General features: G+C 48.2%; 1 protein-coding gene across 6 annotated transcripts in view; it reads right to left on the bottom strand.

Moving 5' to 3' along the window:
• fhod1 (formin homology 2 domain containing 1) overlaps positions 1-17,500 on the bottom strand; it is a 36,519-nt gene that overhangs the window by 11,660 nt on the left and 7,359 nt on the right. For all 6 annotated transcript variants that reach the window (XM_041064537.1, XM_041064619.1, XM_041064699.1 and 3 more), the window contains exons 4-10: positions 5,973-6,040; positions 5,759-5,864; positions 4,850-4,944; positions 2,778-2,889; positions 2,501-2,595; positions 844-987; positions 246-658 (exon numbers count right to left, since the gene is read on the bottom strand). In XM_041064537.1, the coding sequence (XP_040920471.1) occupies positions 246-658; positions 844-987; positions 2,501-2,595; positions 2,778-2,889; positions 4,850-4,944; positions 5,759-5,864; positions 5,973-6,040 (1,033 nt within the window). The remainder of the gene's footprint in view (positions 1-245; positions 659-843; positions 988-2,500; positions 2,596-2,777; positions 2,890-4,849; positions 4,945-5,758; positions 5,865-5,972; positions 6,041-17,500) is intronic.

Below are 17,500 nucleotides of genomic sequence, written 5' to 3'. Positions count from 1 at the left end.
TCCACCCTCCACCCTCCTCCACCCTCCACCTCCACCCACAGGCTCCACCCTCCACCCTCCTCCACCTCCACCCTCCGCCCTCCACCTCCACCAGGGTGCAGTTAGAAAATCCCTGAGGAGGTAAATCCAGGCCTGTCATGCTCGGGTGCTGATCCAGGATCAGTCTCTGATCTGTACTGTAAGTCCTGTCTCTGCTCAGGACCGATGACCCGACACCTGCTCGCTCATTTTCACTGTGAACTTACGGGCTGGACGGCGTCTTCGTGTCCTGCTCTGAGGTCATGGTGGAGTTGGGGGCGGTGTGGGGGGGGACAGGAGACCCTCTCTGGGATCCGGACAGACTGGAGACGGGGCTGTCAGGGTCGGGGGTCAGCGGGGACGAGGTCCTGCTGCCAGACCCGGCCGTGGGGCTGGGGGAGGAGGTCGCAGAGATGGCGGGGGAGAGGGGGGTGTTGGCGGTAGAGGGGGAGAGGAAGGCAGGGGTGGGTGAAGTGGAGGGGGAGGAGCCTGCGGAGGAGGACAGGAGGTCGGGAAGGTTTTGACTGGACGAGCGGCGGCTCTTCCGTCCCTCCTGATCGCTGGTGGCCAGCTTTCTTCTGTCTTTACGGAGGTGGAGGGACGACTCGTCCACCTCACCGTCCTCATACTTCAGAGCTGTCTGCAACACACACACACGCACACGCACACACACACACGCACACAAAAACACAGGGCTGTCAGTAACTCTGCACTACTGTAACATCCTGTGGCTGTTTGTTGTTGTTTGTTGTTGTTGTTGTTGTTGTTGCTGTTTGTTGTTGTTTGTTGTTGTTGTTTGTTGTTGTTGTTGTGGTGGTGTGGTACCTCGTAGATGGTGAACTGAGCTCGGAGGTCAGGCTCCGTCCCCTTGTTGTTCATGTGCTTGTGGATGATGGTCTCCATCCCCAGCTGCTCCAGACTGTCAGTCACATCGTAGAACGAGTCCTGGTCAGGGAGCGCTGCCAGCGTCTGACACACACACACACACAGAGAGACACACAGAGACACACACACACACACACACACACACAGAGACACACAGAGACACACACACACACACACACACGTTATCTCATAGCTCACTGATTGTGTCCTGTACTGTGAACACAGAGTATCAGGTGTGTCTGTAGGTGAGTGGATGGATTGTGTCTGTAGGTGAGTGGATGGATTGTGTCTGTAGGTGAGTGGATGGATTGTGTCTGTAGGTGAGTGGATGGATTGTGTCTGTAGGTGAGTGGATGGATTGTGTCTGTAGGTGAGTGGATGGTTTGTGTCTGTAGGTGAGTGGATGGTTTGTGTCTGTAGGTGAGTGGATGGATTGTGTCTGTAGGTGAGTGGATGGATTGTGTCTGTAGGTGAGTGGATGGATTGTGTCTGTAGGTGAGTGGATGGTTTGTGTCTGTAGGTGAGTGGATGGATTGTGTCTGTAGGTGAGTGGATGGTTTGTGTCTGTAGGTGAGTGGATGGATTGTGTCTGTAGGTGAGTGGATGGTTTGTGTCTGTAGGTGAGTGGATGGATTGTGTCTGTAGGTGAGTGGATGGATTGTGTCTGTAGGTGAGTGGATGGATTGTGTCTGTAGGTGAGTGGATGGTTTGTGTCTGTAGGTGAGTGGATGGATTGTGTCTGTAGGTGAGTGGATGGTTTGTGTCTGTAGGTGAGTGGATGGTTTGTGTCTGTAGGTGAGTGGATGGATTGTGTCTGTAGGTGAGTGGATGGTTTGTGTCTGTAGGTGAGTGGATGGATTGTGTCTGTAGGTGAGTGGATGGTTTGTGTCTGTAGGTGAGTGGATGGTTTGTGTCTGTAGGTGAGTGGATGGATTGTGTCTGTAGGTGAGTGGATGGTTTGTGTCTGTAGGTGAGTGGATGGTTTGTGTCTGTAGGTGAGTGGATGGATTGTGTCTGTAGGTGAGTGGATGGTTTGTGTCTGTAGGTGAGTGGATGGATTGTGTCTGTAGGTGAGTGGATGGTTTGTGTCTGTAGGTGAGTGGATGGATTGTGTCTGTAGGTGAGTGGATGGTTTGTGTCTGTAGGTGAGTGGATGGATTGTGTCTGTAGGTGAGTGGATGGATTGTGTCTGTAGGTGAGTGGATGGATTGTGTCTGTAGGTGAGTGGATGGTTTGTGTCTGTAGGTGAGTGGATGGTTTGTGTCTGTAGGTGAGTGGATGGATTGTGTCTGTAGGTGAGTGGATGGTTTGTGTCTGTAGGTGAGTGGATGGATTGTGTCTGTAGGTGAGTGGATGGATTGTGTCTGTAGGTGAGTGGATGGATTGTGTCTGTAGGTGAGTGGATGGATTGTGTCTGTAGGTGAGTGGATGGATTCCCTGTGAGTTCCTGAGTAACTCAGAACAGAGCTCAGGTCTCGTCACTCCAGATCCTGACTTAGTTCTTTAATCTGTTGAGGCCCAGGTGGAGCTGTGAGCTGGTGTCCTCCTGTCCTCCTCATTCTACTGAGAGTGTTTGTTTACCTTGTTGACTGTTTACCTTGTTGATGAGCGTCATGGCGAATATGAGCAGCTCAGTGTCAGAGCCGTTTCTCTCCTCCAGGACGTCCATCAGATAACTCCACGGCTTCACACCTAGCACACACACACACACACACACACACACACACACACACACACACACACACACACACACACACACTTTTCATTTATCTCCTGATGTCACATGATTATACATTAAACTGCAGGTAAACATGGAGTGTGTGTGTGTGTTAGTGTGTGTGTGTGTTAGTGTGTGTGTGTGTTAGTGTGTGTACCTCTCTGTCCGTCCACTGTGTTCACAGCGTCGATGAGCCGTGGACTGTTGGACTCTGAATATTCAACAAACACGATGAGCAGCTTCAGAGACGTTTTCACCACCAGGCGAGACTGAAGAGACACGTGTGTTCAGTATGTGTCCAGCAGGTGGCGTCACAGCTCCACACTTCTCTCACTGACTCATGAAAATCACTGCAGAGGAAACTTCTGACTTCTAACAAGACTTTAACTCATCACCATGCTCAGCCTGTCTGACCTGTCCTCAGTCTGTCTGAACTGTCCTCAGCCTGAATGTGAACTGTCCTCAGCCTGAATGTGAACTGTCCTCAGACTGTCTGAACTGTCCTCAGTGTGTCTGAACTGTCCTCAGCCTGAATGTGAACTGTCCTCAGACTGTCTGAACTGTCCTCAGTGTGTCTGAACTGTCCTCAGCCTGAATGTGAACTGTCCTCAGACTGTCTGAACTGTCCTCAGTGTGTCTGAACTGTCCTCAGCCTGAATGTGAACTGTCCTCAGCCTGAATGTGAACTGTCCTCAGCCTGAATGTGAACTGTCCTCAGTGTGTCTGAACTGTCCTCAGTGTGTCTGAACTGTCCTCAGCCTGAATGTGAACTGTCCTCAGACTGTCTGAACTGTCCTCAGCCTGAATGTGAACTGTCCTCAGCCTGAATGTGAACTGTCCTCAGTGTGTCTGAACTGTCCTCAGTCTGTCTGAACTGTCCTCAGCCTGAATGTGAACTGTCCTCAGCCTGTCTGAACTGTCCTCAGCCTGTCTGAACTGTCCTCAGTGTGTCTGAACTGTCCTCAGCCTGAATGTGAACTGTCCTCAGCCTGTCTGAACTGTCCTCAGCCTGAATGTGAACTGTCCTCAGCCTGTCTGAACTGTCCTCAGCCTGAATGTGAACTGTCCTCAGCCTGAATGTGAACTGTCCTCAGTGTGTCTGAACTGTCCTCAGTGTGTCTGAACTGTCCTCAGTGTGTCTGAACTGTCCTCAGCCTGAATGTGAACTGTCCTCAGCCTGAATGTGAACTGTCCTCAGCCTGTCTGAACTGTCCTCAGCCTGAATCTGAAGTGTCCTCAGCCTGAATGTGATTTGTCCTCAGCCTGAATGTGAACTGTCCTCAGCCTGTCTGAACTGTCCTCAGCCTGAATGTGAACTGTCCTCAGCCTGTCTGAACTGTCCTCAGCGTGTCTGAACTGTCCTCAGCCTGTCTGACCTGTCCTCAGTGTGTCTGAACTGTCCTCAGCCTGTCTGAACTGTCCTCAGTGTGTCTGACCTGTCCTCAGCCTGTCTGAACTGTCCTCAGCCTGAATGTGAACTGTCCTCAGCCTGTGTGAACTGTCCTCAGTGTGTCTGAACTGTCCTCAGCCTGTCTGACCTGTCCTCAGTGTGTCTGACCTGTCCTCAGCCTGTCTGACCTGTCCTCAGCCTGAATGTGACCTGTCCTCAGTGTGTCTGACCTGTCCTCAGCCTGAATGTGACCTGTCCTCAGTGTGTCTGAACTGTCCTCAGCCTGTCTGACCTGTCCTCAGCCTGTCTGAACTGTCCTCAGCCTGTCTGACCTGTCCTCTGCCTGTCTGACCTGTCCTCAGCCTGAATGTGACCTGTCCTCAGTGTGTCTGACCTGTCCTCAGCCTGTCTGACCTGTCCTCTGCCTGTCTGACCTGTCCTCAGCCTGTCTGAACTGTCCTCAGCCTGAATGTGAACTGTCCTCAGCCTGTCTGAACTGTCCTCAGCCTGAATGTGAACTGTCCTCAGCCTGTCTGAACTGTCCTCAGCCTGTCTGACCTGTCCTCTGCCTGTCTGAACTGTCCTCAGCCTGAATGTGAACTGTCCTCTGCCTGTCTGACCTGTCCTCTGCCTGTCTGACCTGTCCTCAGCCTGAATGTGACCTGTCCTCAGTGTGTCTGACCTGTCCTCTGCCTGTCTGACCTGTCCTCAGCCTGAATGTGACCTGTCCTCAGTGTGTCTGACCTGTCCTCTGCCTGTCTGACCTGTCCTCTGCCTGTCTGAAGTGTCCTCAGCCTCAGCAGTTTGCTGGGGTTGTGGTTCTGTGGTTCAGGACTCACCAGACTTCCTGTGAGGGTGTAGAGCCACTGCACCGTCTCATTGTGGTTTATCACTCCGTTCATACCGTCCACAAACAGCATGATCTGACTGAGAGCTGAGGACAGACACACAGAGACAGACAGTCACAGACAGGCTGCTGTGAGCGACATGCTTTCCACAGCTGGGTCCAGCAGATGCAGAGGAGCCTATAATCAGCAGCACTGACTCAGCTCTCTGTGGGTTTGCTGGACGTGTTTCCATCGTCTGTGGCTTCAGACCGAGCTGCTGCAGCATCCGAGGACAGAGACCGACTGAGAGACGGGGCCGGGGCCCAGAACGCTGATCAGGAGTCTGACCCCAGGCTGGATGAGTCTGTGAGCTGGAGGTTGTCCACCTGTGCTTCACACACCGTTTCCTTTCAGTTATTTTACAGTCGTGTTGAGGTTGGAGGTAAAACTCGGCAGTAATTCACATGAATGTCACGGTGGAACAGCTGCTCGTGTGTCACCGCGGCGCCCTCACCTGGACAAACTAACACACAATCCTGTTCCTGAGCTGGACAGGGTCGCGTGTGAGGACAGAGAGAAGCTGCATGTTAAGCCACATTTTAGTGATCATCAGATGGACCCGGGGGATCAGGCTGTGGGAGGTCGGAGCTCGACGCCGGGTTTTGGGTGTAGCATCCCTTTAACTCTGGCTGTGTTACAGCTTCTTTTTAGGAAAATGTCTGAAATCCAATGTCTTTTACTTTTCCATGTCATTTATGCTCTATTGATGCATTTTACACCCTGTGGACAAAACTGCTATTACATCACCATACGTCCATATTTTTTCATAGATTCACACACACAAGAAAAATGATTGAGGCGTGATGATTTAACAGCAGTGTGTGTGTCCTGAGCTGTGTGAGCAGGTGGGTGGAGTCTCACCTCTCAGGATGTAGTTCTGGTAGTTATGGTCGGCCTCCGCTCCAACTTTAATGAAACAGGTCAAACCTTCAGACGCCACAAACTCTGGAACCAGGTCTTTATCGTCCTGAGGCCAGAGAGAAAAGAGAGACACGTCTGTAGAGCTGTGGACAGATCTGTGTGTGTGTGTGTGTGTGTGTGTGTGTGTGTGTGTGTGTGTGTGTGTGTGTGTTACCTGGAAGAGCTGTTTGAGAGAGAAGAGAGACCGTCTGAGCTCCGGGCCCTGAGAGTTATACAGCTTCTCTGCAACAACAGGAAACACAGGCAGTCCCTTAGTGTCCAGCCTCACTGCTGTGTGTGTGTGTGTGTGTGTGTGTGTGTGTGTGTGTGTGTGTGTGTGTGTGTGTGTAGCCGTTATGTCAGGCTACAGGTAGTCAACATCAAGTGCTCTGAACTGTGATGCATGTAGGGGTGTGCGATATGACGATATTAGATCGTGAAGGATTAGAAAGTGTTGACGATCTGCCAGAGGAGAGAGATCGTATTATCGCACATTCTATTAATTGCAGCTCTATGCTTGCGCACAGACGCACAAGAAGTTTTTTTTCCTTGGGCAACTGACAGCCCGCTTCACGTGAACATGACCAACCAATCATGGCGAAGTATGAGCAGTGCTGATGATTATTTTTTTTTTTTTTACTAGCCTCGCTGTTTTAGTCAGGGTGTAGCGGGTAGCCATGGCCGACAAAGAAAGTGAAAGCTTGGAGTTGGTCCACAGAAAGAACTCCACTTCAGTCGTATGGACAGTGTCGGGGAGTAACGGAGTTCATGTAACGGCGTTACGTATTCAGAATATGTAACGCCGTTTCTGTTTTGGCCAACTCATTCCTGTCCCGGCTCTGTTTTGCCGGCTGCGGCTCAAGCTCTGGCTCCTGCTGCTCCTCGTCCGACTCCATTCTGACCGACTGATCAGGCGAATAGCTCGTTTATTTCCGTTTGTTTTCGTGGAGCTGGGGCTTCTGGGAAACGCGTCGGGTTGCCTTCGTTCTTTTAGAGAATAAATATAAACTCGTGAAACAGAGAAGTATCGTCACGTAATCCATTGATTTCAACACTGTAACTGTATTCTGAATACTATCTATTTAAACTGTAACTGTAATGGAATACAGTTACTCAGAATGTGTATTCTGAATACGTAACGCCGTTACACGTATTCCGTTACTCCCCAACACTGCGTGTGGAACTGGTTTGGGTTTTCTCCAAACGACAAAGCACAAACACAACGAACCTCTTTAACCACCTGAAGCGGCAGCATCCGGAACAATCTGCTGAGAGCAGCGAGGCCGACTACACATCAGCCAGTGGTAACGGCTAAAGACATTACACAGAAACAACCAGCTATAACACAAGCCTTTGATAAAAGCACGCTGTGTGAGAGAAGAAGCAAACGGTGGAAAGAGGCGACTTTTTTATCTTTATAACTAAGTTTTTACAAAGAAAATAGTTTGGTTCTAAATTAACTGTAAAAATGAACTGTGATAAAATCGTGATCGTGACTTTACCATTAAAAAATCGTGATGTGATATTTTTGCCATATCGCCCACCCCTAGATGCACGTGATGCATGTGACGGCGTATGACGGCGTGTGACATCGCAGGCTGCTGCAGGACGAACCCGAGGAGGCTCGGAAACATTTTGTTTCCAGCTCACAGTCTGAGCTCATTCACAAAGACTCTGTTCACTCAGTGTCTGACAGTGAAAACGTGGCTGTGTCTCTGAACGAAGCTGCAGGGAGGAACCGTCTGACGTCCACACTGAAGCTCCACAAACTGATCCACAGTCAGTTTCAGGCAGAGACACCAAAGTAAAACAGTTCATGAGAAAATGACTCCAGGACACAGATCAGAGCAACACACACACACACACACACAAACAACACACACTCAGTAACCACGGCCTGTCATAGTAACAGGAAGTCATGGGTGTAGGTTGTCATGGCAACGTGAAATATAAGTCAGGTCCTGTTCAGTGGAGACTTCATGTCCTTCAGTCACCAACAGATGTGAACGCACCAAAACACACATCCCATAAGTAAGTTTTAAGGTGGATTCCAAATGAATCATTGTTTTAAACTACTGGCAATATGACTGCACATTTAGAGGAGAAGAGATTTTGTCGCCAATAGTTAAACTGTGCGAGTCGGCTAACGTTATGAAAGGCTAACGGTATCCTAACGTTAGTCTGAAGCTAGCTAGATTGGGATAATGAGGGGAAACCGCGCCAGTGTTGGTTTTCAGTAAGTGTTTAATCAACCCAGTTTGCAAGAATTTCATACCAGACTGTAATGTTAGATGAAACTATCTCAATGTCTGTGAAGCTCGTTTGTTATTGTAAAGGTCTAAATTATAACGTTAGCCAAGTTACTTAGCCCTAACTAACCTACATGATCTAGTTTAATTTTAAAGTAGCTAGGCTGGTAGTTGATTTTTAAGTAAGTTAAAAACAAGAATTGGGACAAATAGTTTAAGATTTGGCAATATTGAGGTCTAATCAGGCTGTCTTATTTTGTATAGGGATAGATAACAATGAAAAGAAGGAGATATTGCAAAAATAGTGTTCAGCTATTGAAAACCAAATAATTTATTTCAGTTTTCTGACAGTGCACTTTTAAGTTTATCTGATTGGTTTTGATGTTTGGAAGAGAATGATTTGTGTGTTTGAAGTATTTTATTTAAATAAATGTTTAAAAAATAACTGAAACACCATGTTTGACTCATGATAAATACATTTTGCATTCATCCAGGCTGTGTGACCAGTAGTAACTACAAACTGCTCCTAATCAAGTCATGATCATTTTATAATAGTGAGCAAGTAGAAATGATTTTTGGGTAAACTTAATTACATGTCACTGTTTCTAAAACGGCTTTTTTTCTAGACTACTTAAAAAAAAAAAAGGTGAAAATTGAGTATACCCACTTCTCCATGGACCACTACACCACTGTCAACAAGGACAGAAAACCTCAGGGACATGTCTCACAGGTCCAGAGGGAGCTGTGACAGAAGCCTGTCTGTGAGCTGCAGAGCCTGACACAGGTCAGCTCAGTGACTGTGAGTTGTGTTCGTTGAACTCGTTCTCTCCGTGTTCGCTGTGGAGTAAACAGGAAGCTGCATGTCTTCGTTTTATTTAGCATTCATGTAAATACATGTGTGGTGTCAGCACAGAACATTTCTCAAAACCCAGAAACCAGAATAACGCTGCTGCAAATACTAATTATTTACTGTGACGAACACATTGACTCTGCACCACAGGTTCATTTTGTTCGCTAAACGTCTGCTGGACATGCTGGACACGTGCTGTACATTACAGCGACATGTAGCAGAGACGGTAAACCCTCAGAGACACGGTGTGGTGAAACTGCCTCTGAGCTGCAGCAGTGTATGAGTCACGTCACAGAAATGGCAGCTCGTTGTTGTGGAGCTGTGACCGACACATTTACACACCGGTGTCAACTGACCGGAAAAATATTTGACCGGAGGATGAGACATTTTTAAACGGACAGAGCTCGGACCAGTTCTGTCCAGGCCCCACCCTGCTGCTCAGAGACCGGGTCCGGTCTTCAGACCGTGTCAGCTGCGTGTGATCCGGTCTGGATCCAAAAAGATTCCACCTGCTGCACTAAATCAGAACCAGAGCAGCAGCTGAACCGTCTGTTTGCTCGTCTGTGCAACATCACTGCAAAGTCCTACTTTATGTTGATGTTTATTTCATTTAAAAAAAAAAATTATATATATATAGATAGATAGATATAGATAAACATCTATATATAGATATAAATGTATATCTATATATATAGATAGATACAGATATATATATATATCTATATATATATATATATATCTGTATATATATATATACACACACACACACACACACACACAGCGCAGTGTAAAACGTAGAGAGCACCTCTCTGTCCTCTGACAGCTTCATGCATCTTATGTCTGTGTGTCTCCACATGTCTGTCCTCAGTTCACCACAGACTGTGATACACACGGTGTCTTTGGAAACTCTGGGACACGTGTTTGTCCCTGCAGCGTTTGAGCAGATTGCTCAGTGGGAGAAAATGGGACAGACGTGACCTGTCATTCCAAACTAAATTACAGCCAAACACACCAGAGATGGATGGTTTGTGATAGAGCTGCAGTCTGAACACACACATACACACACACACACACACACACACACACGCAGGGGATCCCTGCTGACTTCCTCTGTTTCTGTGTTTAACATGAAGTTAAATAAAGCTCAGAGTGAGGGTCAGCAGCAGAACCCTGCAGCTCCCGGGTGTCGCCGTGGAACAAAGGCCGGCTGTGTGTTACAGCGGTTCTGTCGGATCATGTGGCCTGTAACAGCTGCTGCGGAACCCAAAATATTTCAGCACTGTTCCGATGTTTCACCACAGGACTAAAAATAAAGCATCAGATCAGAGTGTGAGCTCAGAGCTGCCACACTTCACTGCTCTGTGACGGGATGAAGCAAACGCAGGTACTGGCTGTTTCTGAATTCAGTTTTATCTGGACACGTCTGTAAACATGAACAGGAACACGTCAGCGCAGAGACACAGACACTTTGTTCGAGGACATCTGAAAGAGTGACTCCATCAATAATGGTCCCCAACAGATCTGGGCCCCTGGTCGGGGGTTGGGGGGTCGTCAGTCCTGTTGGACAGACTCTGATCTGAGGCTGCTCACACTGAGGCTGACGAGAACTTCTCAGCTTAGATTGACGTCATTTTCTCAATGAATGGTTTCTGAATGGAATCAGTACAATAAACTTTATTTAATTCAGTTTCCTTAACAAACGCTTCAGTTATGGTTTGTACTCAGTTCAAAGAACCATTGTTGCTTCAGTTGTTGCTGTTAAACTTTTATGGTTGAAGGACAGTAGCTGAACTAACTGACGACGCTTCACTGTGACAGATGAAACTCGAGATGTCTGTAATAAACACTGCAGCCTGTAGGGGGCGCTAAGAGGACCTGAGCCCACCGTCTGGTTTTCTCTTTGATCCTCAGCTCAGAGCCTCTTTGCTTCACCGAGGCTCAAACTAACAAACAGTTTGTTGAAAAGTCTGATGGTAAAATAAACCTTCTTCACGGCACCACTCCGAAATCTGACGAACAGCTACAGCTGCACAACAAGCTGCACCTCTACCTTTGTGAGTCCGTACACACCGCACACGCACAACCAGCATCCACAGCTGAGGGCCTGACTGGGCTGTGGCTACCAGCCATCTGGAACCAGTTCACTTTAAAAACAGACCATTATCCACGATAATCATCAGCAGGCTGCTCACACAGCTTCAACACGCAGTGACCAAGCCTCTCAGACAGGAAAGTGAACGGGCTGGAGCTCAGGTATCGATGTCCATATTTTTGGCCATGACTGTAGCTCTCGGCAGTAATGATTTCTTTAATAATAAAACTCTGACAGTCAGAGACATAATTGATCACCTCCATCCCTCAATCAGTACAGATTTTTCTTTAAGCACAGGAACCTCAGAAACAGCAGTAAAACCACATATGTATTTAAAAGGTTTCTCTTCCATCGATTTTCACCAACTAACTGATTTCTTCATCTAAACCATCGACCTGTCTTTTCGACCCGATCTCCTCCAGGCTCCTCCTAATCAGCAGCTCTCTGTTGGACAGGATAAATTCCTCCTTACTAACAGTCTCTGTAGCACAGTCCTGTAAAGCAGCTGTAATTAAACCGCTTCTTAAAAAGCTGTTGATGCAGGTGTTTCAGCAAACTACAGACCTGTATCCAACCTTCCCTTTCTCTCTGAGATGCTTCAGAAAGCAGCTGCCATCAGCTGTGTGACTTTCTACAGAACAAGAATTTATTTGAGATATTTATTTATCATTTAGAGTGAATCATAGCACAGAGACAGCATCAGACAAAGGACTCGTCTCTGTCCTGGTCTGTTGGAACTTAGTGCTGCATTTGATGCCACTGACCATCACATCCTGCTACAGAGACTGGAACCTTTAACTGGCATCAAAGGAGCCGCACTCAGCTGGTTTAGGTCTGACCAATCAGATCGATTCAGTTTGTACGCGTCAGCAATGAGTCCTCCATGTACACAAGAGTTAGGCATGGAGTTCCACAGGGTTCAGAGCTGGGACCAGTTCAGTTCACCTTCTATTAACTTCCACTGATATGCAGATGATACCCAGTTGTACTTGTCAGTAAAGCCAGAGGAAACCAATCAGCTAACTCAGCTTCAGACCTGTTTAAGGACATAAAGACCTGGAGGAGCAGTAATGTTCTGCTTTGGAACTCAGACTGAAGTTACTGTAACTGGCTCCAAGCAGCTCAGAGACTCAGTGTCAGTCCACACTGTTACTCCTGATGATGTTGCTCTGGCCTCCAACGCCACTGTGAACCTGGGAGTTACTCTCGATCAAGACATGTCCTGTAACTCAAAGAAACTCCGAGCACTGCCTCTGCTCACCTTCGTAATTTCACAGAAATCAGACACATGATGATGCAGAGAAACTCGTCCATGTGTTTGTTATTTCTAAGCTGAACTATTGCAGTTCCTTATTCTCAGCCTGCCCCAACATGTCTCTACAGAGACTCTCCAGCTGATTCAGAATGCTGCAGCATGAGGACGGACAGGAACCAGGAGACAATTTAAAATCCTGCTCCTCACCTACGAAGCCCTCAATGGTCAGACACCATCATATCAAGGAGCTCATCGTACCTTCTTACCCTACAGAACTCTGCTCTCCCAGAGTGCAGCTCTACTGTGGCAGATCCTTCAGTTCTCAGGCTCCTCTACTGTGGAACCACTTACCAGTTTGGGTCTGGGAGGCAGACTGGAAGGCAGACTGGGAGGCAGACTCCCTCTCCATGTTTAAGAGGAGAAACCTTCCTCTGTGATAAAGCATATAGTTTGTTCTGGCTCAGGCTTGAACCATCTACTAGTTAGTCTGCTATAGACTCAGACTGCCGGGACTTCCCATCATGCACCGAGCTCCTCTCTCTCTATCTGCTCTCTTTCATATCCCATTAACACGTTACTAACTCAACTTCTTCTCTTTCCTGTGGTTCTGTTCTTTCTCTCCTCTCTTCTCCTGTCGCTCTCTGCAGGTTCTGCAGGTCCCATACAAGAACATGAATCCACAAACTTTGAACCAAGATGGCTGCCAACCAAACACAGTTTCACCACAACAGCTGAGAGGTTTGAGGAGGGAACGTCTCTGGATTATAACAAGCTATAACTGTTTTATGATGCCAACACACAGCAGCTGGGAGTGTGTGAAATAGCTCTCTCCTGACAGCACTCCCACACTTAGACTGTAGTTACTGGCTGCCTGTGTGTGTGAAGGGTGAAGGACTCCTGCTGCATTCACATCCAGTCAGACGAACACCAGCTCTGCAGAGCGCACCGTTCAGATCAGCTTCCACAGTGAATGTCTCAGAGCTCTGAGTGTGTGACTCCTCTTCCTCTTCCTGTCACCTGCCTGTGAGCAGCATCTCAGGAGCAGACGCCTTCATCATGATAAACTTTATTTCTGAAAAGGGTAAAAACTGGGTCGGATTGTAAAAATAACCTCCTCAGACTGAGTTTGAACTCAAACAGCTTAAAGGACACAGAGTGAAACATTTCCAAGCCTCTTGGGAAAGAGTCTGAGACGTTGCATCATTTCAGAGACGGGACGAGCTGATCTGGGAGTGAATGGTGTTTTTCTGGGGGAGGTGATGGAACATGTGACCCAGTGGAACAGTGTCGATCACTGATGTGTTTAAACAGGCTGTGATACACGTAGCACTTAGTAATACTGACTCAATGAAAATATATTTTTGCAGTGCAACTCCCAGCCAGCAGCAGCAGCACTGTGCTGTGGAGCAGAACTCCAGTCAGAAAATAAAGAATTCTGGGCTGTACCACCTGTATTTCTGTCTGTTCCCATCCACCTGAAACCTGTGTCAGCCTGAGTGAAAGCTCCTCCAGTATCAGTGAGACGTCCAGGTGAAGTCCAGCACCGTCAGTTTTCAAACACAGAACACTGCAGCAGCACGACTGTGAGTCTGAGAAACGAACGGGATTCATGACACATCGGTATGATGAGTGTGAATGAAACAGAGGGAAAGACTCCTGTTTGTCCTGCTGAGACAGGAAGGGACCCAGATAAACTGAGTGTGGTATTTCCTGTTAGTGTCAGCGTTGCTAATTGAGTTTGACTCTGGAGGAGGAAGAACTGAGCTGAGAACTTTATTTAGAGACAAGCTTCAAACCCCCAAAGTGTCCCGCTGAGACGGCGTGGACAGTAAAACTCAGTAGAAACAGACCTGCTGCTGTTCTCAGTGTGGTTCAAAGCCAGGACAGGTCTCTGGTGACACAGGGTCAGAACTGTCCTCTGAAAGGTCCACAGGGGTTTTACAGACACACACCACAAGCAGCTACTACACAACGTGTCTAAACAATCAGATATTTGTTATCATGCATTGATTGTGTCTTATTGTTAATACATAACATGACACTTGCCTCTGGTCAGTGAACGCATCATTAGCACTGTTGTTAGCCAGTCATCATGATGTGTTTACATTCCTGTCAGACACAAAGGAGGGGGGGGGGGGGGGGGTCCTGTTCTGTTTTCTTGTGATGAAGGAGAAGACGGTTCGGGGAAACTGAACCGTCTCGTCACTTGAGACTCTGAGACTCTTACGTCCTTGTCATCAAGTGTCCTCAGCAGAAAGAGACTGACACCTGCTTTTTAAAGGCTTCAGCTGATAGAAATGAACAGGTAAGACCTGTGGCTGCAGACGGGAATCAAACCCATGACACAAAGGAGACAGTTCAGCCTGTGTGATGGTTCCTGTCCTGAACCGCAGCTGAGTGTCAGCGTCACACAGCAACCGCACAGGGAAGGAAACACAGTCACAGGCTGAGTGAAGATGTCGTCACCGCCCAACGTGACGCACACACACACACACACACACACGCACACACACACAGACACACACACACACACAGACACACACACACACACACGCACGCACACACACACACACACGCGCACACACAGACACACACACACAGACACACACACACACACACGCGCACACACACACGCGCACACACACGCGCGCACACACACACGCGCACACACACACACCATAACCATGTTCAACAGAAACTTAGTCTCATGTTGTTTTGCGTTTTAATGGTCTCTAGCTTTGTTGTTGTGTTACCATGGTTACAGCGAGGCCAGTGAAAAAGGCTGTTTACCTGTTTACAACACACTGTCTCAGTGTCCAGCTGTCTGTCTGACCGGAGCCGCTCGCTCACTGTCCCTCATGCTAACCTAGCATTAGCATTAGCTTCAGAAAAGAGGATGAAACAACACAGTCACATCCTTCAGCAAACATCTGGAGTCAGATACAGATGGTCGCCCACCAGCATCGGCCCTGCTCTCACTGTGGTCAGGTATTTCTCATCGTAGCTTTGGTTGTTGCCCACCTCAGCACCTGGGCGCGTACGGGGAGGCTCACCTGCTCACAGCGTGAGAGAGCTGTCTGTGTAAACTGTGGAACAGAGGTGTGATCAGGACATGAACAAACATGATTCACCAGATTTCACATGAAACGCACACGTTCCTGAGCCTGAGCCCTGACGTCCTGTTTACACACTTTCACTTCTCCTACGCGCCGACGTTCTGCCTCAGATCTGCTCTCACTCAGGCTCAGCTGCTGCTCTGTCCCTCTGCGTCTTCTCCTCACCTCCAGGCTCACCTGCAGGTGCTGTCAGTCACTGAGCTGCAGGCTGAAGACGCCTGTTTGTTAAAGCCTGAAAGCAGCTGAGGACCATGTCCCAGTCACTTAGAACAGGGAGGAGGAAGTATGCTGGGAAATCCCCTCCAGAGCAGGAAGGGTGGGGTCATGCCAGGCAGTGCAGGGGGAGGAGGGAGGGGGGAGGAGGGAGGAGGCGGGGGGGTGGGGGGGCAGCCTGACAGAGGGAACTGTGGGAATGTTCAGCGTTTCCCAGGAAAGGCAAATTCGAGTCAAATCTCCCTACAACCCCTGATCTCCTTCCTGCTCTGCAGAGGATGAACCCCTCAGATCTGGATGACCCCATGACCTTTCCTCGAGCCCCGCCCCCAGGACGAACAGCAGGAGCTCTGTCATCAGATGATCCTGAACATAATGAGTGACAGACGGTGAACAAAGCTGTGGAACTGTGCAGGTTTGAACACGTTCTGACTCAGAGCAGCAGCAACTTCACCAGGTTCATCAACAGTTTATATGGACACGGACTGATCTGTCCTCACAGCCGTACTGTGAACAGGATCTGACATGTCAGAGGTGTAATGTTCTCTGGATGGAGGTCTGTCACGTCTGACAACATTATCACAGCAACAACCTCCATATCTCAGCTGAGGGATAGATCCAGTTTGGTTTTTGAGAGTTTGTCAGGAGTCAGGTTTCAGTTCTGCCTACAAAGCCTGTGCATTGTTTCAAAACCCGCACAGGAAACACAGCTTCAGAATAACTGCAGGCTGTTGGGCTTTCTGGTGTTTGCGTGTCCAGCTGCTGTGAACGAGAACACAACAGCAACACAACAGACTCAGATAAGGTTAGAAAAGGCTTAAAATAAAAACCCTGAAACCAGCCTGGAGGTTCGGCAGCTGCAGGGAAACGGAATAAACAGGAAGAGTGAGAAGTGCTGAGCGAACCCTCTGAGGAGCAGGCAGCAGGCCAGACACTGAGCTCAGAACTGACCTGAGGTCTGTTCACTCTGACTGCAGAGGACTGATCGGGACCACACATCACACCAGACCAGTTTAACACAACCACCAACCACAAGCACGCACACGCCTCTTCCTCCTCAGTTTAAGTTCAACACAACAGCTCCTTCACAATAAGAGCAGGGTTCAGTTCAGTGGTGTGACCGTGTCCTTTAACCACTGCAGTGGACAGACAGACAGAGAGTCAGGAGCCTGTCGAGCTGCAGGCAGGTGAGTGACCAGGTGTTTGATCAGACTACGCTTCACTGTTCCTCCTCTGTGTGTGCAGCACAGCAACACCACCGAGCACTCAAAGGTCAGAGGTCACAGAAACCTGGAAATTTACTCAACAAGGGGGACGGAGCCAGGCAAGGAAATAAGAAGCGAGTACGTTTCAGGAAAAGGAAACGCTCTGTGGTTCATGATGTCACTTTACAGTCCCACACACCATGAAGTCAACAACTAAATCAGACTTTAAATAAACAATCATTGTTTACAGTTTTAATTTTATGATCTACAGAGTGAGCTGAGGTGAGAGACGAAACTCTGAGAGGCAGAGCGATGAACGAAACCAGCCCAGGACTCAAAACCTCAGGAAATATATTTCATCTTCACCATCATTATCATCATCATTATCATCATCACCACCATCATCACCAGCATCATCATCACCAGCATCATCATCATCATCATCACCATCATCACCAGCGCCACCATCATCACCAGCATCATCATCATCATCACCATCATCATCATCATCATCACCATCACCATCCCTTCTCAATCTACATGTCCACACATCCACACGTCTTCACCGACTTCCTCATTCAGAAACTCTGTTCAGCATCCTTTATTTGTTTATGTCGTTCGTTAGCTGTTAGCTGTTAGCTTGTTAGCTTGTTAGCTTGTTAGCTGTTAGCTTGTTAGCTTGTTAGCTGTTAGCTTGTTAGCTGTTAGCTTGTTAGCTGTTAG

Source organism: Toxotes jaculatrix, chromosome 1 (genome assembly GCF_017976425.1).
Source record: "Toxotes jaculatrix isolate fToxJac2 chromosome 1, fToxJac2.pri, whole genome shotgun sequence".
Lineage (NCBI taxonomy): Eukaryota > Metazoa > Chordata > Actinopteri > Toxotidae > Toxotes > Toxotes jaculatrix.
Note: the sequence above shows the minus strand (reverse complement) of the source record. Positions and strands in the feature narration are given on the sequence as shown.